At 34.2% G+C, this 22,620-nt stretch overlaps 1 protein-coding gene across 1 annotated transcript; it reads left to right on the forward strand.

Annotated features, from left to right (window-relative positions):
* Positions 1 to 679: 679 nt before the first annotated feature.
* Positions 680 to 18,690, forward strand: LOC143048516 (uncharacterized). The gene is made up of 12 exons (XM_076222216.1): positions 680 to 1,012; positions 1,780 to 1,939; positions 2,883 to 3,053; positions 6,582 to 6,673; positions 7,045 to 7,271; positions 7,928 to 8,178; positions 8,932 to 9,157; positions 9,777 to 9,866; positions 10,545 to 10,750; positions 11,027 to 11,227; positions 15,340 to 15,511; positions 16,380 to 18,690. Exons 1-12 carry the CDS (start codon positions 708 to 710, stop codon positions 16,481 to 16,483), a joined length of 2,205 nt encoding a protein of 734 aa, XP_076078331.1. The 5' UTR covers positions 680 to 707; the 3' UTR covers positions 16,484 to 18,690.
* The last annotated feature ends 3,930 nt before the right edge of the window (positions 18,691 to 22,620 follow it).

Raw genomic sequence — 22,620 nt, forward strand, 5'->3', positions numbered from 1 at the left:
ATGAACAAAAGACAAACCTGGGTACAGATAAGACACAAACAAAAGACCATCAACACTGAAAACTAAAAGTAAATAGAAAAGTGGATCACGAATTACATGCAGGGGTGACATCAGAGAGTGAAGAGAATTTGCTGCTTGCAAGACACTTGCCGTGAAAACATTTTGACATGAAGACAAGTTTTTGTTTCAATTTTTTTTGAAATTTCAAACATGAGGCATTTGCCTCATTTGCCTCCATCTAGTTACGGCCCTGTTTATATGATACTTTAGGGAGCTACCATTTGATTTTTATGGGGGGGCTAGGATGAAATTTGAAAAAAATAGGCAGGACAGGAGTTTTGAGTAAAAAAAAAAGGCAGGATGAGACACTTGCAAAAAAAAAAAGTCAGGACGACAATTTAGGTAAAAAAAAGTAAGGATAAACTAAAAAAAAAAAGGCAGGACCGAACAGAGTGAAAAATAAAAAGGCAGGACAGAGATTACAGCTAAAAAAAAATGCAGGACAAAATTTTTCATCCTAGCCCCCCCATAAAAATCAAATGGTAGCTCCCTTAATCAAATGTCAATGAAAATATTTTTTACTTTAAATTAGTAGTTGTCAGTATAACAGTACTTTGATTTTTTATCACCAGGGGAGTGAACTCCGAATCCCGCCATATTTTGGTACCTCTCTAGAGTTTACCATCTAAATTGGTCATAAGACCGGAATGGATGTTGTTTACTTTTTGCTTGGATTTCTTTTGTTAAATAGCATTATAGCTGATTATCCATTTAGAAATACATCGCTATCATGGAAGGAAAGAGTAGACGACTTGGTTAGTAGACTGTCAATGGAAGAAATCATGTATCAGATGGCTAGGGGAGGAGCAGGGATACATGGGGGTCCAGCCCCTGCAGTTACTAGACTTGGCATAGGACCTTACCAGTGGAATACAGAATGCTTGAGGGGAGATGTAATGGCAGGAAATGCCACAGCTTTTCCTGAAGCTATTGGTTTAGCTGCAACTTTTAGGTACTGATCCACATTTATTTTATTCTTTTGACATGTTAAAATCTATTACCATTATATTTGTTTCATATCTAATTGATTGAAAACACCTTATCGCTATTTGTCCGCCATTACTGGACATCACAAAAGTTCCCGTAAAATATGACGTCATAATACAGTGGCGGATCCAGCCATTTTAAAAAGGGGGGGTTCCCAACCCAGAGTAAAGGGGGGGTTCCTACTATATGCTCCCATTCAAATGCATTGATCGTCAAAAAAAAGGGGGGTTCCATCCCCCAGAACCCCTACCCCCACCCCCTGGATTCGCCACTGTAATAGAAAATATCTAACGCCACAATAGAAAAGTGATTGTTGTATGAGGCAAAAGTTCAAGCAAGACAGATTCTCTGGTCAAGTGGGACAGATTCTCGGGTCCAACGCGATGGATATCCTAATATCAAAAAGATGTATGATATGACTTATACTTAGTTATTGATCATTTAATTTGAAAGAGAATTTAAAAGAAACAAAACATTGTCAAATGGTTTCAGGACACAAGGAACCGCATCTGAGCTATAATTCTGCAGGTAAATGTTGATGCAAATTGCAGTAATGTTTATTGCTAATAAGAATTTGTGGTGTATGCTGAATTGTTTATATTAAGTGGGAAATATTTATTTTTTAATAACAATATCTTTCAAATAATTGCATTATTTTGATCTAAAAGGAGTTAACGAATACAATGCATATTAGAAAAATACATTTAACCCTTAATGTCCTTTCGTTTGTAGTCCAGATTTGATATTCCGTGTGGCAGAGGCTACAGCCAAGGAAGTAAGAGCCAAACACAATAATGATGTACGCCATGGTTATTACTACGATCATACTGGACTCAGCTGCTTCAGCCCTGTTATTAATATCATGAGAAATCCACTGTGGGGAAGAAACCAGGTAATGAAACAAGAATTAAAACAGTAGCTATACCTGCTGCTAATTACAAGTATTTACAAGGCATAACAAAACGAGAACACAATGAAAACAGAAAACAAAGACATGATTGAAAGTGTTCTGCATATTTAATATCTATGAAAGTCACATAGTAAACATATGTCTCACTCTGTGTATAGAATGATAGATAGATTGATATGTATATTTTAATTTATAGATTTTTTAGGCATTATTGATTAAAGACTGTGTTTTTATTTTATACGAATATTTACATGTACATCATTTGTACATGTATAATGAACTTGCCTTCTAACTGTATGAATCTCATTAGGTGATTGGTAGATGAATTAATCTTTATGTTTTAATCATACACAGAAGTACATTTGCTAAAATGGTTTATATGTATATATAAGAAGATGTGGTATGAGTGCAAATGTTTGAGGCAAATCTTCATCAATGTCATAATGTATAAAAAGTAGTGTTGTCAAATTGTTCACTTTTGCCTAACTGGTTACTCGGATAATCATTCGACCGATTAACCAGTTAACCGGTAGTTTAAGTTGATGTTTGAAGGCCTTATCTATAGTACCCTACACATAGATATAAGAAGATGTGGTATGAATGTCAATGTGAAAACCTTCCATCCAAGTCATACATTTACCTTTTTATAATAAGATGAACTGAAGTTTGTCCTTTGATATTATAAGGCTTGTCTGTGAAGATTCCTGGCGAAGTTTGACTTTAATAATCAAATACACGATATCAACTACGGCGTTTGTACTAACTTCAGATTGAAAAATAAAAAAAAGAACTTCTTTATCTCGCAGAATTTAATATGTCTAAAACCGATGATTTTTAAAAGCTTAAACCATTTGGACTAAATGAATCCACAGTGGATCATATGGACTTAATCATTAAGACGTTTATGATTTGTTTTGTACATTAGGAAACTTATGGAGAGGATCCCCACCTTAGTGGACTGTATGCCACCAGTTTTGTGAAGGGTCTACAGGGAGATCATCCAAGGTATATCAGAGCTAATGCTGGGTGTAAACACTTTGATGTCCATGGGGGACCAGAAGATATTCCATCCTCTAGATTTGGTTTTAATGCTGTGGTAAGTTTTACTGAATGAATAATTACTGTGGCTCAGAAAAAAGAAAATTGATATATAATTATAAGTATATATGTAGGACTCTAAAGTGCGATGGGGACGCTAAAGTACGATGGTCACGCTAAAGTGCGATGGTCTACGCTAAAGTGCGATTCCTCCATACGCTAAAGTCCGATGGTCTGCGAAAGTATAGACGTACGAAACGTAGATGGATTATGACGTTAACAGTCGTTTATACAAACTAAAAATGAACACGCTGGAAGATATTGCGTAAATTATTAATTGTCGGCTGAAACGTTAGTTGTACATTGCAGGAAAATATAACATGGATGTATAGTCGCTACAAAAACTAGAGGCTCTCAAGAGCCTGTGTCGCTCACCTGTTAATGTGTTTACTGATGTCGGCCATCTTCGTTGGTAGGCGGGGTCATTAGACACTTTTTTTTTAAAATAGATACCCTAGTATTATGATTGTGGCCAAGTTTGGTTAAATTTGGCCAAGTCGTTTTAGAAAAGATTTTTATACAAGTTACAAAAATGACGAAAAGTTGTTCAATATTGACTATAAAGGGCAATAACTCCTTAAGGGGTCCTCTAACAATTTTGATCATGCTGACTTATTTGTAGATCTTACTTTGCTGAACATTATTGCTGTTTACAGTTTATCTCTATCTATAATAGTATTCAAGATAATAACCAAAAACTGCAAAATTTCCTTAAAATCACCAATTTTAGGGCAGCAACCCAACAACAGTTTGTCCAATTCAACTCAAAATTTGTGAGGGGATATATCTTATTCTGATGGACATTTAAATCTTGAAAGATTTGCCCTAAATGTCTTAGTTTCAAAGATATAAAGCAAAAACTGCATTTTACCACTATGTTCTAATTTTAGCCATGTCGGCCATTTTGTTTGGCAGGCTGGGTCATCGGACACATTTTTTAAACTATAAACCACAATGATAATTGTGGCCAAGTTTGGTTAAATTTGGCAAAGTAGTTTTGGAGAAGAAGATTTTTAGAAAAGTTACAAAAAATGACGAAAAGTTGTTAAAAATTGACTATAAAGGGCAATAACTCCTTAAGGGGTCAACTGACAATTTTGGTCATGTTGACTTATTTGTAGGTCTTACTTTGCTGAACATTATTGCTGTATACAGTTTATCTCTATCTATAATAGTATTCAAGATAATAACCAAAAACTACAAAATTTCCTTTAAATAACCATTTCACAGGCAGCAACCCAACAACAGGTTGTCCTATTCGTCTGAAAATTTCAAGGCAGATAGATCTTGACCTGATCAACCATTTTACCCCATGTCAGATTTGCTCTAAATGCTTTGGTTTTTGAGTTATAAGCCAAAAACTGCATTTTACCCCTATGTTCTATTTTTAGCCATGGCGGCCATCTTGGTTGGTTTGACGGGTCACGCCACACATTTTTTAAACTAGATACCCCAAGGATGATTGTGGCCAATTTTGGTAGAATTTGGCCCATTAGTTTCAGAGGAGAAGATTTTTGTAAAAGTTTACGGACGACGGACGCCAAGTGATGAGAAAAGCTCACTTGACCTTTCAGGTCAGGTGAGCTAAAAAGGAGAAAATTAAGCTCGGCAAACATCGTTTTTCTCTCTCATTTAGAATCATATTCAAAACAGTGTAGCTGTGGCCATTGATTGACAACCTTAAATTATCCCATTGACTTGGGCAGATTATGTGAACGTTTGTCTGTAACAACCGCTGCTCACTATGTACTTGTTAAAGGCACTTAAACTGTGGGGTCACAAAAGGTTCTCAACACTTAAATAAAGAAATAAGAAAAACTAATCAGGAATAACACGATGTTTTGATTTATTTCAATAATATAAATCAAAACATAAAGTTATTCCTGATTAATTTTTCGAACTATTTTAATATTAAAGGCGTTAAGAACCTTTGGTGACCCCACAGTTTAAGTTCTATAATAAGTAAGTAGTGAGCAGTTGTCGTTGCAGACACACGTTCACCTAATCTACCCCAGTCAATGGGATACTTTAAGGTTGTCAATCAATGGCCACAGCTACACTGTTTTGAATATGATTCTAAATTAAACAAATAAATGTTACATATTCCGACAATTATCGAATATTGTATCTGTAATGTAAAAAGGACGATTGTTAGGGGTTTTGTTCCCATTAGTGATAGACTACAACGTGTGAACGTTAAGCTACACAAATTATCACAATATTTAATACGCCCGAATTGTCAGAAATTCATTTACAAGACATATAGTATTCTGTGACACCCAAATGACTTTTTAGCAATTATTACGTGGTCGGTCTTTTAGAATCATTCACTTAAGACTGCGGTTAAATTAAAATGCCTTTCACATATGGTATACCTTATAATACTAGGTTATACAAAAGGACTATTTTTACATTAAGTGTTCTTTAACGCGTTTTATAAAGCCCTCGAACCTATTGGTCCATCGCACTTTAGCGTGATATGCCATCGTACTTTAGCAAACAAACAACCATCGCACTTTAGCGTGAGACACCATCGTACTTTAGCGGACACCATCGCACTTTAGCGTGCCCATCGCACTTTAGAGTACCATCGCACTTTAGAGTCCTACATATATACTAAAGTTATGTAGCTACATTTGAATATGGAAACAAAGTGCAGTTTTCTAAATATCTACATGGGCCTCCCTGGCCTTGTGGTCGGAGTAGTGACTACTGTAATCACTAACCAGTCAATACTGAGGTTGTGAGGTTTAACCACTCTACTCCAGTCTTGATTGTCTGTTTCCCTATCAAAGGTCGGTGGTTTTCTCTGGGCAATCCGGCTGCCTCCACAAATAAAAACTTGCCACCACAAAATAGGTCAAAAGTGGCACTTAAAAGTGGCGTGAAAACAGAGATCAAATCAATTCAAATCAAAATATCTACAAAGTTCAAAATTTTTAAATATCAACTTGCAATTGTGTGGCGACATCACTTATGTTTGTGGTAAACTTGACAAAAACTCATTATTAAATTTTATTTCACCAAATCTTTATTTTTTCTTAGAACAAACATAAAAATATTCTAGAGTACTTCATTTGTACTGTTATTTTTGTAGAAAACCTTGTACACAGTAGATGCTTTATTATCTTCTAAAAGTAATGCCAATTTATGTCCTTTCTGTATCCATCTGTACCAATATTTCAGCACTTTCATACTTTAGAAGTGTAGTCTTCCATCCAGTCTTCATCAAACATCATTTTAATTTTGGCCAATGTTAGAGCTAAAACAACAGTTTCTAAAAGAAATAAGGTTTACAGACATTACAGAGCTATTTGTTTGTGTCAATCTTAATCAAATCAACTGTATAATACATGTACTTGTAAAAATGCCATAATATATCCCAAATCAATAAATTATAACATAGAGATATGAAAATAAAATTTCTGTCAGGTTTTATAACTTTCTGATTTGTACTTATGTTTTACGTAGTAATATTCATTACAGTCTAATTAAGATGAGCAGATATATACGGTTTTACTTTTAGGTATCAGAAAGAGATTGGAGACTAACATTTCTACCAGCATTCAAGAAGTGTGTCGATGCCGGATCCTACAGTCTTATGTGTAGTTATAACAGGTATTTTTCTATAACTAAATGATTATTTCCCTAACTTAAAAAACTATTAAAAAAGGAGATTTGTTGTGATTGCTAATAGAACAACTATACACCAAAAGTTCAAATGAAATTGATGTTAGCAATTACAATAATGTATAAGCAATCATACAGCCTTCATGTTAGTTTCTCTCACATTTTCTACAGAAAGTTTGGCAGTGACTTTTTTGAAATGACAACTGTATTTATGTCAAAATTCATCAATAAAATCTGAAAAAGCTTTTTTGGAGGTTATCTTTAATATGTAATGTTGATCTCATTCAAACTTGATAGTCCATTGTATATCGTCTGCAAGATTTTTTTAGAAATAAAAGATGTTTTTATATACTTTGCAGTATAAATGGGGTGCCAGCATGTGCAAACAGTAAATTACTAACAAGTGTTTTACGAGATGAGTGGAATTTTACTGGATATGTTGTGAGTGATGAGGTAGCCATAGAGAACATAATGTTTTGGCACCAGTATTATCTGGACCCTATTGATACAGTGGCAGGATGTGTCAATGCTGGGTGTAACTTAGAATTGTCTGGGAACTCGTATAAACCTGTGTATCTTTATATGTGTAAGTCATATATGTAGAATTGTCAGGAAACTCGTATAAACCTGTGTGTCTTTATATGTGTAAGTCATATATGTAGAATTGTCAGGAAACTTGTATAAACCTGTGTATCTTTATATGTGTAAGTCAGATATGTAGAATTGTCAGGAAACTCGTATAAACCTGTGTATCTTTATATGTGTAAGTCAGATATGTAGAATTGTCAGGAAACTCGTATAAATCTTTGTATCTATACATGTGTAAGTCATATGTATAATTGTCAGGCAACTCTTATAAACCTGTGTATCTATATATGTGTAAGATATATGTATAATTGAATAACATTAATGCAATGAGTAACTATAACTTCTATGATTGTATGTGATTATTCATCTTTAACCCGAACATAATTTGTCTCTAGCAGAAAAGCCAAACATGCTTATTTTGATAATACCCATTCTGTTATTTCTACATTGTATGTTTAACTTGATTATTTTTCATGTCTCAAAATACATGTCATTTTCAGTCTCTCTATAATAAAAACACCAAACATATACGTATGGGGAAAAGATTTTAAAAAATGTATAGAAAATGTGTTTAGTTCAAATAACTAATAATACATGTACAATGTATTTTGGAGGTAAAAGCTAGAAAAAAATATCTCTTAATTCTACTTTCAGTGGATGCTATTAAACAGAAAAAATTAACAGAAAATACAGTGAGAGAAAAAGTGAAGCCATTATTTAATACCAGAATGAGGCTAGGAGAATTTGATCCCCCATCAACAAACCCTTACATGCAGTTAAACCTGTCTGTTATACAGAGTAAAGAACACAGAGAATTAGCTTTAGAGGCTGCCACTAAATCTATTGTCATGTTAAAAGGAGGACAGACTATGCTGCCAATATTTAAACAAATACCAAAAATTGCAGTAAGTTTCTTTTATTCTCTAAATACCCAGAAGGAAACCATAAGATGATATGGAAGGCTTTACTCTTTCTTTACTTTTTTTAGTGTTATAAGAATGTAAAAGCCTTGACTAAACCACAGTTTGTATGATGTCCCACTATGAATACACACTTCATCACTTAAACAATCTTACGTAATCATAGTAATTGCAAGATAAGAAGCATCAATTTCACCCCTATATTTAGCATTTATAATTATTATGTATGCTTGCTTTGTTAAAACATCGTTGTCAATATAATGGAATTTTATGCAACTGTGATACAAATTAGAGGTTTAGCTGGCTATAAGATCAGCTTTTAATCCACAATTTTCTACTTACCTGTACCAAATCAGGAATATGACAGATGCTAACCAATTGTTTGAAGTATAAGAGCTGTTTGGTTTAGCCATTTTTGTTTATGGTAGTCTTTTTGTTATATTAATTTTAAAGAATTACAAGTCAAATCAAGCTTTTAATTTTTTTTAATTTATATATTCTTCACATTGCAGATATTTTATAATACATCATATGCATATATAGATGTTTGACTTTATTTTGAATACAAGTACTAAAATAAGTTTTAAGCACAATGGATTTCTGCCAGTCAAAATGAGGAAATGTTGTTCATTGTAATGTTTCAACACAGTGAGAAAAATATGGAAACTTTATAATAAATCATAATTGTTTACAGACCTCAGTACACAGGTTAAGAAAATAAGAATGTGAACTTTTCAGGTTGTAGGACCTATGGCTAACAACACAGGACAGTTGTTTGGAGATTATTCCCCAGATGCTGATCCACGGTTTGTATCCACCCCCTGGGAGAGCCTCCGTAAAGTGGCAGTAGATTCCTCCTATGCTGCAGGCTGTGAGGATGGTAACAAATGTACCAAGTATTCATCATCAGACATTCAGAATGCTGTTAAAGATTCATATATTGTATTTGTATGTCTTGGCACAGGTAAACAATAACAAAAGATTTTAATGCTATTTCATAGATCATTGAAGCAGATTCTGTGTTCAGAAATTTACAAATTTTACTGCACTATCTGTGACAGAAACTTAAATGCTTAATTTTAAGAAAGAGCTGCTATTTACCATTTATTAAAGAAAAAGAAAATAAGTAAACATATAAACTAGGCAATTAGTTTTCTCAATTGAATTGTTTCACATATTTCATATCAGGGCCTTTTATAAAAGACCATAACATATGGGTTTTCCTCATTGTTAAAGGCCAAATGGTTGCCTCTAATTGCTTACATCCACTTTATTTGAAATTTGGTAGATAGTTGTCTCATTTGCAATCATACCACATCACCTTATTTTTATACATATTAAATTATAATACAAGGTAAACTTTCCAGTTTCTAATTCACTTCTCCACAAATTATAGCGTATAGAAATTCTAAAGAAAATAGCAAGATATGTCTAACATGAAAGCAGCATTTTGTTTTAACTTGCACTAACTTATTGTACACTTGTCTTTTTGTGAAGATTCTATCATAACCTCTAGATGACTTTTGGTTTTATGCAATGTGTTGTTGGGTTGCTGTCTCATTGTCTCTTTATTCATACAACAGGTACAGATATAGAATCTGAAGGAACAGATAGAAGCAATATGGAGTTACCAGGGAAACAGCTTCAATTGTTACAGGATGCTGTTAAGTATGGTTAGTCTGGTTTATAAGAGGAACATATTTCATAAATAGTATTAATGTTTTGACATGGACTGATCTCAGAATTGTAATTAAGAAAAATGCTTCTGTCTTTGGATAAACTAGTAGCAAACTATTATATTTACAACTTGCCAGTAAACATAGAGAAGATATTCTTGACTTTGGAGAGAAACATATTCATATTATTTAGATTGATGTCTCATCTCATATTTTTCGCTTTGTCTTTTATATTTGATGCTTTATCAAGAACTACATAAAGGACTGTAACCTTACTTGGATGTGCACTCACATATAATTAGAGGAAATCCCTATTGATGTTAAAGTTAGTTGGTCTAAAGTCAATTTCAAAAACCAAAAACAGATTGTGTAAGACAGTATCACTGTGTAAAATCATAACAGTAGTGAATCATGATTAGTAAACAGAAAAAAAACTATGCCATCAGGTCTCTAGAATCTCTTCTTCTTTTTATGGAGGAGGGGGAGGGCATGTGACACCCTACCCCAACCCCCACCCCCCTTTGAAAACAAATAAGTTACTGTTGAAGTTGACATTCTTTTGAATTGTAACTGTTAAAGTTGAGTACATGTATGATTGTATCGACCTCCCCCTTGTAAATTCCTGGCTACAGGCCTGTGAACTTTGTCACTAAAGGTTCTATACTTTATTTCCAGGTGGTGAGGTAGTATTACTGCTATTTACTGCTGGACCAGTCAATATAACATGGGCAGAGGAAAACAAAAATGTTGTTAACATATTCCAATGTTTCTACCCAGCTCAAGCGACAGGAGAAGCTCTGCTTACTTTGTTTACAACTGTCAATAATAGTGTTAATCCTAGTGGACGTCTACCATACACATGGTACAAGTATGCTAATCAGGTGAGATCATATTTCTTTTTTTGTAATGAATCACATGTATACCACTCAGTCGGGTTGATGGCATTATGTCACAATAAACAATACAATACAAAATTATACACAAAATTTGCAAAAATTATAACATATTTAAAATGTCCTATATAAAGATAACATGTCTCATTTCTACTTCTACCCTCTAAATCATCAAATTTTGTACAAAGCATGCCTAATTGAATTGAATATATTTTTTTTTATCCAGTAACAAGTTTAATGCATTTCGAACTCTGTCTATTCCAGATACCCTCAATGGTTGATTACAGTATGAAGGAGAAGACTTACAGATATTTTAGTGGAGAACCTCTCTATCCTTTCGGTTTTGGATTAACCTATACTACATACAACTATTCCAACCTAGTGGTACCAGCTACAGTAAAAGTTGGGGAACCAGTTCCTGTACAAGTGACTGTTACCAATACTGGTTTATTTGATGGAGATGAGGTAAAGATCAAGAATTTTAGAAAATTAGTCTTTTATGTTTTTTAACCGGATTTTTAAAATGTCGGTTATTGATCTGGGGATGTACGGCGGTCAGGCGGGCGGCAACCAAATGTTGTCCGTGCATTTACTCATGAACCGTTCAACCAAAGCTTTTAAAATTTTAATATGTTGTTACTTACAACAAAATGAAGCTCAAGTTCAATAATGATGATTTTGACTTTTACCGTTCAGAAGTTATGGTTCTCGGAAGATTGAAAAATGGCATTTCCAGTCGTGTCTGTGCATTTACGCATGAACTGTTCAACCAAAGCTTCCCAAATTTTAATTTGTTGTTACTGATGACAAAATGGAGGTCAAGCTTAATAATGATGATTTTGACTTTTACCGTTCAGGAGTTATGGTTCTTGAAAGATTGAAAAATGACTATTCCAGTCGTGTCCGTGCATTAACTCATGAACCGTACCAAAGCTTTTAAAGTTTTAATATGTTGTTACTGACAACTAAATGAAGGTCAAGTTTAATAATGGCGATTTTGACTTTTACCGTTCAGGAGTTATGGTTCTTGAAAGATTGAAAAATGGAGTTTCCAGTCGTGTCCGTGCATTTACGCATGAACTGTTCTACCAAAGCTTCCCAAATTTTAATATGTTGTTACTGATGACAAAATGGAGGTCAAGTTCAATAATGACGATTTTGACTTTTACCGTTCAGGAGTTATGGTTCTTGAAAGATTGAAAAATGGCATTTCCATTCATGTTGTTGCATTTACTCATGAACCATTCAACCTAAGCATTTCAAATTTTAAAATGTTGATACTGATGACAAAATTGAGGTCAAATTTGATATTGACAATTTTCACTTTCACCATTCACCGTTCATCAGTTATATGGTTCTTGTGATATTGGCAGGACACAAATAAATGTTATTAAATCCGGTTTGCTTTCGTTGTGACAGCCTCTTGTTTAGTTTACTTTTTATTTATATATTTTTTTAAAGTTTAGTGTGACTTTCATTTTCACTGAACTAGTGCACCTTTGTGTTGAGGGACCAGCTGAAGCCCACCTCTGGGGAAGGGGGTTTTCTCACTGTGTTGAAGACCGATTGATGGCATTTGGCTGTTTTCTGTTCTATGGTTAGGTAACTTAGGTTGCCTCTTTGACACACTCCCCATTTCCTTTCTCAATTTTATTAAAGATATGTTCTCTTGCCAATGCATTAAAAGAAGTGATTTGATATGCCCCACCTAAGATAGTTAAGTGAGGGGATAGAGGTATCTGGTCTGTCAGTCAGTAAGTCATTCAAGTAAGTGAGGGGATAGAGGTATCTGGTCTGTCAGTCAGTTAGTCATTCAAGTGAGTGAGGGGATAGAGGTATCTGGTGTGTCAGTCAGTTAGTCATTCAAGTAAGTGAGGGGATAGAGGTTTCTGGTCTGTCAGTCAGTTAGTCATTCAAGTAAGTGAGGGGATAGAGGTATCTGGTCTGTCAGTCAGTTAGTCATTCAAGTAAGTGAGGGGATAGAGGTATCTGGTCTGTCAGTCAGTAAGTCATTCAAGTAAGTGAGGGGATAGAGGTATCTGGTCTGTCAGTCAGTTAGTCATTCAAGTAAGTGAGGGGATAGAGGTATCTGGTCTGTAAGTCAGTAAGTCATTCAAGTGAGTGAGGGGATAGAGGTATCTGGTGTGTCAGTCAGTTAGTCATTCAAGTGAGTGAGGGGATAGAGGTATCTGGTGTGTCAGTCAGTTAGTCATTCAAGTAAGTGAGGGGATAGAGGTTTCTGGTCTGTCAGTCAGTTAGTCATTCAAGTAAGTGAGGGGATAGAGGTATCTGGTCTGTCAGTCAGTTAGTCATTCAAGTAAGTGAGGGGATAGAGGTATCTGGTCTGTCAGTCAGTAAGTCATTCAAGTAAGTGAGGGGATAGAGGTATCTGGTCTGTCAGTCAGTTAGTCATTCAAGTAAGTGAGGGGATAGAGGTATCTGGTCTGTCAGTCAGTTAGTCATTCAAGTAAGTGAGGGGATAGAGGTATCTGGTCTGTCATTCAGTAAGTCATTCAAGTAAGTGAGGGGATAGAGGTATCTGGTCTGTCAGTCAGTAAGTCATTCAAGTAAGTGAGGGGATAGAGGTATATGGTCTGTCAGTCAGTAAGTCATTCAAGTAAGTGAGGGGATAGAGGTATCTGGTCTGTCAGTCAGTTAGTCATTCAAGTAAGTGAGGGGATAGAGGTATCTGGTCTGTCAGTCAGTTAGTCATTCAAGTAAGTGAGGGGATAGAGGTATCTGGTCTGTCAGTCAGTTAGTCATTCAAGTAAGTGAGGGGATAGAGGTATCTGGTCTGTCAGTCAGTTAGTCATTCAAGTAAGTGAGGGGATAGAGGTATCTGGTCTGTCAGTCAGTTAGTCATTCAAGTAAGTGAGGGGATAGAGGTATCTGGTCTGTCAGTCAGTTAGTCATTCAAGTAAGTGAGGGGATAGAGGTATCTGGTCTGTCAGTCAGTTAGTCATTCAAGTAAGTGAGGGGATAGAGGTATCTGGTCTGTCAGTCAGTAAGTCATTCAAGTAAGTGAGGGGATACAGGTATCTGGTCTGTCAGTCAGTTAGTCATTCAAGTAAGTGAGGGGATAGAGGTTTCTTGTCTGTCAGTCAGTTAGTCATTCAAGTAAGTGAGGGGATAGAGGTTTCTTGTCTGTCAGTCAGTTAGTCATTCAAGTAAGTGAGGGGATAGAGGTATCTGGTCTGTCAGTCAGTTAGTCATTCAAGTGAGTGAGGGGATAGAGGTATCTGGTCTGTCAGTCAGTTAGTCATTCAAGTGAGTGAGGGGATAGAAGTATCTGGTGTGTCAGTCAGTTAGTCATTCAAGTAAGTGAGGGGATAGAGGTTTCTGGTCTGTCAATCAGTTAGTCATTCAAGTAAGTGAGGGGATAGAGGTATCTGGTCTGTCAGTCAGTTAGTCATTCAAGTAAGTGAGGGGATAGAGGTATCTGGTCTGTCAGTCAGTTAGTCATTCAAGTAAGTGAGGGGATAGAGGTATCTGGTCTGTCAGTCAGTTAGTCATTCAAGTAAGTGAGGGGATAGAGGTATCAGGTCTGTCAGTCAGTTAGTCATTCAAGTAAGTGAGGGGATAGAGGTATCTCGTCTGTCAGTCAGTAAGTCATTCAAGTAAGTGAGGGGATAGAGGTATCTGGTCTGTCAGTCAGTAAGTCATTCAAGTAAGTGAGGGGATAGAGGTTTCTGGTCTGTCAGTCAGTAAGTCATTCAAGTAAGTGAGGGGATAGAGGTATCTGGTCTGTCAGTCAGTTAGTCATTCAAGTAAGTGAGGGGATAGAGGTATCTGGTCTGTCAGTCAGTTAGTCATTCAAGTAAGTGAGGGGATAGAGGTTTCTGGTCTGTCAGTCAGTAAGTCATTCAAGTAAGTGAGGGGATAGAGGTATCTGGTCTGTCAGTCAGTTAGTCATTCAAGTAAGTGAGGGGATAGAGGTATATGGTCTGTCAGTCAGTTAGTCAATCAAGTATCATGTTAACATTTTGAGTGTACTTTACCATAAAGTTGTGGTCTTATCAACTCAGATTTAAGTAAATATGTTCATTATGATGTGTACTTAATATATACCAATAAAGGGTTTTAGACCTTGTGGTAGTACAAGCAGTGCACACATATTCCCCAAAAAATAGTATACAATTTTCCTCCCAAAAAAAAAAGGGGTTTCATTTGTTTTTTGCCCCATTTATGGTCATTATGTTTTCTGGTCTGTGCGTCCTTTCAATCATCTGTCCGATTGTCTGTTCGTCTGTTTGTCCTGCTTCAGGTTAAAGTTTTTGGTATTGCCCCATTATTTATGGGCATAATGTTTTCAGGTCTGTGCGTCTGTTCCTCTGTCTGTCCGTCTGTCCTGATTCAGGTTTAAAGTTTTTGGTCGAGGTAGTTTTTGATTAAGTTGAACTCCAATCAACTTAAAACTTAGTACACATGTTCCCTATGATATGATCTTTCTATTTTTTTTCAGCTGGACATAGAAAATGATAGTGCGGATGAGGCATCCGTGTACTATGGACAAATTCTTGTTAAAGTTTAATTTCTACATTTTTGGTTAAATATTTCAATACATTTGACATTTTCAGGTAGTACAAGTATATATACATTGGTTGACAACTAAGGAACCAATGCCTAATTTACAGTTGGTAGCAATAGATAGAGTGTTTATACAAATACATACCAATGTAACAGTCAAACTGACAATAGATGCTCAAAGTATGGCAGTGTGGACTGAGAAAGGATTTGTTATAGAGCCAGGTAATACTGAGATGAATACATTAGTTCAAAGTTATATTTCTAAAGTATAACAAGTTCTAATATACTTCAAAGCACTTTGGAAAACAATAATTAAATTAGAAATAAAAATGAAAATAAAATCACAAAAATAATTTTGAGGAATATTCTAAACTGAAAGTTCCTAATCAAATGGCAAAATCAAAAGCTCAAACACATCAAACCAATGGATAACAACTGTCATATTCCTGACAAGGTACAGGCATTTTCTTATGTAGAAAATGTTGGATTAAACCTGGTTTTATAGCTAGCTAAACCTCTCACTTGTATGATAGTTGCATCAACATATAATCTCATTTCAGATTCAAAGATGGAAATAAGCTTCATTTTATAAGATGTTTGAGTTATATCCTTCTGCTTGACATTATTTTAAGGCAGATATATTATAACTGAAACAGAAATTAGTTTTATCATATATATCTAAGATATTCAAATCGCCACAAAAGACAACAACACTCAAATTTTTTACATCATTCAATAGTTTTATTGGTTCACAAGTTTTGCCAGCAAGTGTAGTGTCTTCAAGACAGGTATATACATGTAATAAAAAAGTGAATTACACATTTTGCAGTTATTGTTACACTTATAATTTGATATGAGGACGCTGTTTTGTATGGTGACTTATTCTTATTTATTTTTAAGACAACTGTGCATACCAAGCGTCATCCACTTGTTAAAGTCTTGTTTCAACCCTCCTGCACAATAATCACTTCAGATGTTGATTCACTTAAAGAATTTCATATTAGAACAAAGTTAAAGTGCATACATTGATGACTGTATACACATTGTCTTGTAATTTCTAAAAATAAGTTTTGTTTTTTTATATTTACAGGCTCCATACAAGTATATGTTGGTGGACAGCTACCAAACCAGAAGAAGACAGTGCCTACAAATGTTCTTACTGCTACATTTAAAATTGTGGAAGCAAAACTCTGAAAATGGTGGATTTTATATAGAGGGGATTTTTTAAAATATTTTTAAAAAGATATTATGTTTTCTTGCCTGCTATAAAGTTGTGGACCACAAGACATAGGGATACATATTTCTTGGTATAAGCTTTATATTTTGAAGTTGAAAGAACTCCATAATTTGTATCTTGTATACAGATGACGTTTAGTCTACATTTATTTATTTCATTCACATATTGTAACCATTGAAACTCATCTTTAGGGTTTGGTGACTACATATATATATATACAGTATTGGATGATTTGTCTCATGTTCCTGTTAATTATGATGAATGATAGGCAGACTATTTTATATATAATCATTTCAAACTATATACATGTCTGCCAAACAGTATTCACCTGACCTATTTACCTCATATCATGGAGTTTTTATGTAGTGCATGTTAGTGAGATGAATAAGTTTTATTGGATGACACTCTTCACCTTACCTTGACTTTATTTGCTTCACTCATTGGTTAATGTTGAACATATGTGATACCTGAAATACAATCTTGATTCAGCAGATTATTACATAATATTCAGTTATAATTAGTGAAAGATGCTCACATTCCCACCTGATCCGGTCTTGTATAGATATACTTTTTAAGTAGAAAGGGGTTATAACATTTTTTTGAACTTTCTGACAGTCTGTTAGTCTTTTTCATTTCATGATGTTAACTCAATTATTTATATCAGATTAGACTAGAAAAATCAAATATTCATTTGCTGTCATATATTTTTACTTTGCACGAATCCCTATCATGCATATTTTTGTCTCAACTGTGAAAAGTGTCACAGAGTACAAAACATAGGAAGGTTAGTCACTGCAAGCTGCAAAAATATGACAAAACATTGTGCCAAAATGTGGTAATGGATCTATTAATCAAACTTCGAATATGCGGTCACATATAATTAAAGGATGACGAGGAAGAGTCCTTTTTACTTTCAATAGATATAGGAAGATGTGGTATGAGTGCCAATGAGACAACTCTCCATCAAGTCAGTGAGTCTCAGGTCAAGGTCTAAATTACTTTAAAAAAAATTTACATTCCAAAATTGCTGTCTTGAACCATAATTTAAATGAGGGTATGTGGTACATTTATGTAAAAATTAAGAAATAATTCATGGGGGCTTGTATATCCTGTGATTTTACCACGAGTTGGCCCTTTATAACAAATATTACCCTCAGCAATAGTGAGGGGTAAAATGTCGGCATAAAGGGACAACCCTAGTAAAATTACGATATATTCAAGCCCCCATGAATGATTTTGATTCTAATAGGACAAATACGGCAATTATTTTAGATCGAAGCGCTCTAGCTATATATAGGTAGAGGCAAATATTTGCTGTTCCCATAAATAAACGCACTATTGAATTGACGTAAAAGAACGGAGCAAACTGAATTAGTGAATTGCTAAAACTATTTACAATAACGTATTTAGATAGTTTTAGATGAATTTAAATGATAATTAACATGTCTTATATGTTAAAAAAATGGCTTATACCACATTTTAGCATCGTTTGTTCATGTTTACTTGTTGTGATGATTTTCGGTTTCACAAGCATGTATTTTCCTATAAAATGCTTATATTCTGAGGTCAACATTCTATGACATCGGGTAGCTCATTCATAAAAAAGCATATGACGTGGAAGTACGATATGAACAGCCCAAACAATAAATTCATATTTTACCACAGCATTTGAAGGACGTCATGTTAGAATGTTATTTAATTATTCTTTTGATTTATTCAAAATGATCTCTGTTATGTTATAATTCATGTGATTTGCCAAAATGTTCTGATTGAAACAGAATAAATAATAGATACTGTGGATTCATTATTAATTGTTGGATTCTAATTTTCATCTAACCTGGTGGGAACAGGTGAACCACAAATTTAAACGCTGAACAAATGTTCTAACGGCTTTTTTGCTGACTTTGGAAAAACCACAAAGATAAATATCTTCAAAAATGTTAGTTATCCTCAATCAACGAAAAATTGCTACCCCAAAAACATGAATCCATATTACTTATCGAAGGGTTATATCTTGTTCTCATTGTGTTATTCAAACAACATTACAATTCCTTTCGATTCTGAAACGGTATCTTAAGCTTGTTAATGAAGATATATTTTATTTTTGTTATGAATTATTAAATGAATATTTTTTATAACAAATAAACTAATGAAGATTAAATTATTTACTTGATTATTCATATATATATATTAAGATTAATAAAACATCAGTTGTTCTATCTCTCCCTGCCTTGACAGAGTAACAAAACAAGACTATGGTATGCTGTTTCTAATGATGTCATCCATGTTAACAACAATTTGTTCATATTTGTGATTAGGTCAGTTTAAGAGGAATTACATATGATAAGTCAACAATATTTGATAAGCAGTTTAATAAACATTGTCACATCTTATTTCAATGGAGATTATTTGGCTTCAGTCATGGTCTATTGGCTTTAAGACTTAAGCATATAATTTACATTATTTACATGTTAAAGTTTATGATTTAAAGGGAACCACTTATGATAAGTCAAGGATATTGGGTACTAAGTTTAATGAGCATTTTCACATCTTATTTCCCTTCAGATATTTTGGCACCAACCCCTCAAATCAAGGTCTTAAGACTTTCAAACCATTGCCTGTAAAATGGAAACCACTTATGATGGTTCATTTATATTTGATATCCAGTGGAATAAGCATTGACACATCTCCTTTCCATGAAGATTATTTGGCCTCTGTCATGGTCTATTGGCATTTGAAACTTTATCATATAGTTTACATCACTTGTTAAAGTTTATGAATTGGTAAGTTTAAGGACACCACTTATGATAAGGAAAAGATATATGTTACGGAGTTGAATAAGCATTGTCACATCTCATTTCCCTTGAAACGTTTTGACATCATACCGCCAATCATAGTCTTGAGACTTTCAAACCATTGCCAGTTAAAGGGGAATCGCTTATGATAAGTCTACGATATTTGATATACAGTTGATTAAGCATTGGCACATCTCATTTCCATTTGATTAGGGACTTTCAGTTTTGAATATTACTCGGAGTTCAGTATTTTTTTATTTTACTTTTTTTTTCATGGAGATTATTGGCCCCAGTCGTGGTATATTGGCTTTGAATCTTTAGCATATTTTAATGTTGTAAGTGTATGATTTGGTCAGTTTAAGGGAACCACAGAGGGAACCACTTAAGATCAGTTAAGGATATTTGGTATGCAGTTGAATAAGTATTTTCACATCTCAATACTCTTGAAATATTTTGACATCTACCCCCAATCATGGTCTTGAGACTTTCAAACTATTGCCAGTTAAAGGGGAACCGCTTATGATAAGTCTACGATATTTTATATATAGTTGAATAAGCATTGGCACATCTCATTTCCATGGATATTATTTGGCCTCTGTCATAGTCAATTGGCCTTTGAAACTTTAGCATATAGTTCACATGTTAAAGTTTATGACTGTGTCAGTTTAAGGGAACCACTTATGATAAGGAAAACATATATGTTACGCAGTTGAATAAGCATTGTCACATTTCGTTTCCCTTGAAATGTTTTGACATCACCCCCCTCCCCCCAATCATTGTCTAAAGACTTCAAAACATTGCCAGTTAAAAGGTAACCCCTTATGATAAGTCAATGATATTTGATATGCAGTTAAATGAGCATTGGCATATATCATGTCCATGAAGATTATTTGGCCTCTGTCATGGTCTATTGGCCTTTGAAACTTTAGCATATAGTTTACATCACTTGTTAAAGTTTATGATTTGGTAAGTTTAAGGGACCACTTATGATGAGGGAAAGCTATATGTTACGGAGTTTAATAAGCAATGTCACATCTTATTTCCCTTGAAATGTTTTGACATCACCCCCTTAATCATGGTCTAAAGACTTCAAACCATTGCAAGTTAAAGGGGGACCGCTTATGATAAGTCAATGATATTCGATAAACAGTTGGATAAGTATTGTCACATCTCATTTCCATGGAGACTATTTGGCCTCTGTCAAGTCTACTGGCCTTTGAAACTTTAGCATATAGTTTACATTTTAAGTTTTATGGTTATGTCAGTTTAAGGGAACCACTTATGATAAGGGAAAAATATATGTTACGCAGTTGAATAAGCATTATCACATCTCATTTCCCTTGAAATGTTTTGACATCATCCTCCCCCCGCCCCCCCCCCCCCCCCCCCCCCACCAATCATTATCTAAAGACTTCAACATCATTAAAGTTTATGATTTGGTCAGTTTAACCATTTATGATAAGGGAAAGATATATGTTACGCAGTTGAATAAGCATTGGCACATCTCATTTCCATGAAGATTATTTGGCCTCAGTCATGGTCTATTGACCTTTTAAACTTTAGCATATAGTCTACATGTTAAAGTTAATGATTAGGTCAGTTTAAGGGAACCACTTATGATAGATCAATGATGTTTGGTGTGTAGTTGAATAAGCGTTGTCACATCTTAATTATGTCTCTTTGATTTGCCCACACATTGTTGTCAATATTATGGATTTATATGCAGTCGGTTAAGCTACTTTAAAAAAACATGGTTTAATCTACCATTTTCTACATACGAAAATGTCTGTACCAAGGCAGTATAATGTCAGTTGTTTTCCATGCGTTTGTGTTGATGTGCTTTTGATATTTCCAATTGATAAGGGACTTTTTTATTTGATTTTTCCATGGAGTTCGGTATTTTTGTTCTTTAATTTTTCATTTGAGATCATGAAGACTGAATTGGTGTTATCAAAAAAATAACATGTCACATTAATGTTAACTTCATATAAACACCTCACCCTCTACAAGGGCATCGGTTCATATAGACCATAATCTTTTAAATTTTGACCTTCAGCAATCTTATTGAAGGTAAACCCTGCGTGAATATCACCTAGGATGGATAGATTTTATAAAGCGGAATTTTCATTCTTTTAATGAAGTAAATCGAAGTAAAATAAATCTAGTTCATCTTAAAGGCTCAGATTACATTGAAATGTAATTAGAGTATGAATGCGGAAGTTTGAAATCAAAAAAGACCTTTTTAAAAGTACATCAAAATAAGGTATTCATTAAATATACTAGGAAGAACACATTTATCCTTGAGTCCCAAAAATAACAAATAGTTAATAAGGTTTTTCGATTGATATGTTAAAGTTTTTCTTACAATGTTACACTCTTGTTTCAGGTAAGGGCTAGCGCTTATTAAAACGTTGGAGTCCGCTGTACTTGATTGCACCTGTTCAAAGCCAGGAACATGATGTTCAGTGGTTGTCGTTTGTTGATGTGGTTCATAAGTGTTTCTCATTTATTTCTCTGTTTTTATATAGACTAGACCGTTAGTTTTCCTGTTTGAATGGTTTAACACTTGCCCTAAAATATACATGGTTAGTTACCATATAGGGTTAGCAACCATATATGGTTAGTAAGGAGTTACTATCCTTCCAAAACAAAAAAGAAATCTGAAAAAAGGTTAATTTAAACAGACGAAGAAACTGACAATGAACGATTGATTGAAATACGTTTATAAAACAAATTTAAAGGTAATAAGTTGTTATTGTTGGCATTTGTTTTTTTGTATAGACAAATGGAAGTAGTCCCAAAATTATGTACTTCAAATTATGTTTTATTCACACTAAACATCATATTGTTTTTAGTGTTTTCCTTTTACAGGTCTTTAGGTTTTTACTCATCACAATCATATGACGTCATTTGTTGTTTTAGTATAGGTATCGTTTAACTCGATTGTAATCGGAGCTTAAGTGGGTCAATCTTTGTGATTGAACTTTTTTTCTAAATTTCAAATGTATATCTTCCTGTATACGGAAAGCAAACAGTTTCATGTTACTAAATTATTTTTCGTCTTCTGATACCACGATACACGCAACATAATTAGATTTGAAGTATTTTCACGCCTTCAGAATCAAATCCAAACTGCATGACAAACATATATATCTTTGCGCCTGTACCAAGTCAGGAGCCTCTGACCTTTGTTAGTCTTGTATTACTTTTTAATTTTAGTTTCTTGTGTACAATTTGGAGTTAAGTATGGCGTTCATTATCACTGAACAATTATATATATTTGTTTAGGGGCCAGCTGA

This window comes from Mytilus galloprovincialis, chromosome 10 (genome assembly GCF_965363235.1).
Source record: "Mytilus galloprovincialis chromosome 10, xbMytGall1.hap1.1, whole genome shotgun sequence".
NCBI lineage: Eukaryota > Metazoa > Mollusca > Bivalvia > Mytilida > Mytilidae > Mytilus > Mytilus galloprovincialis.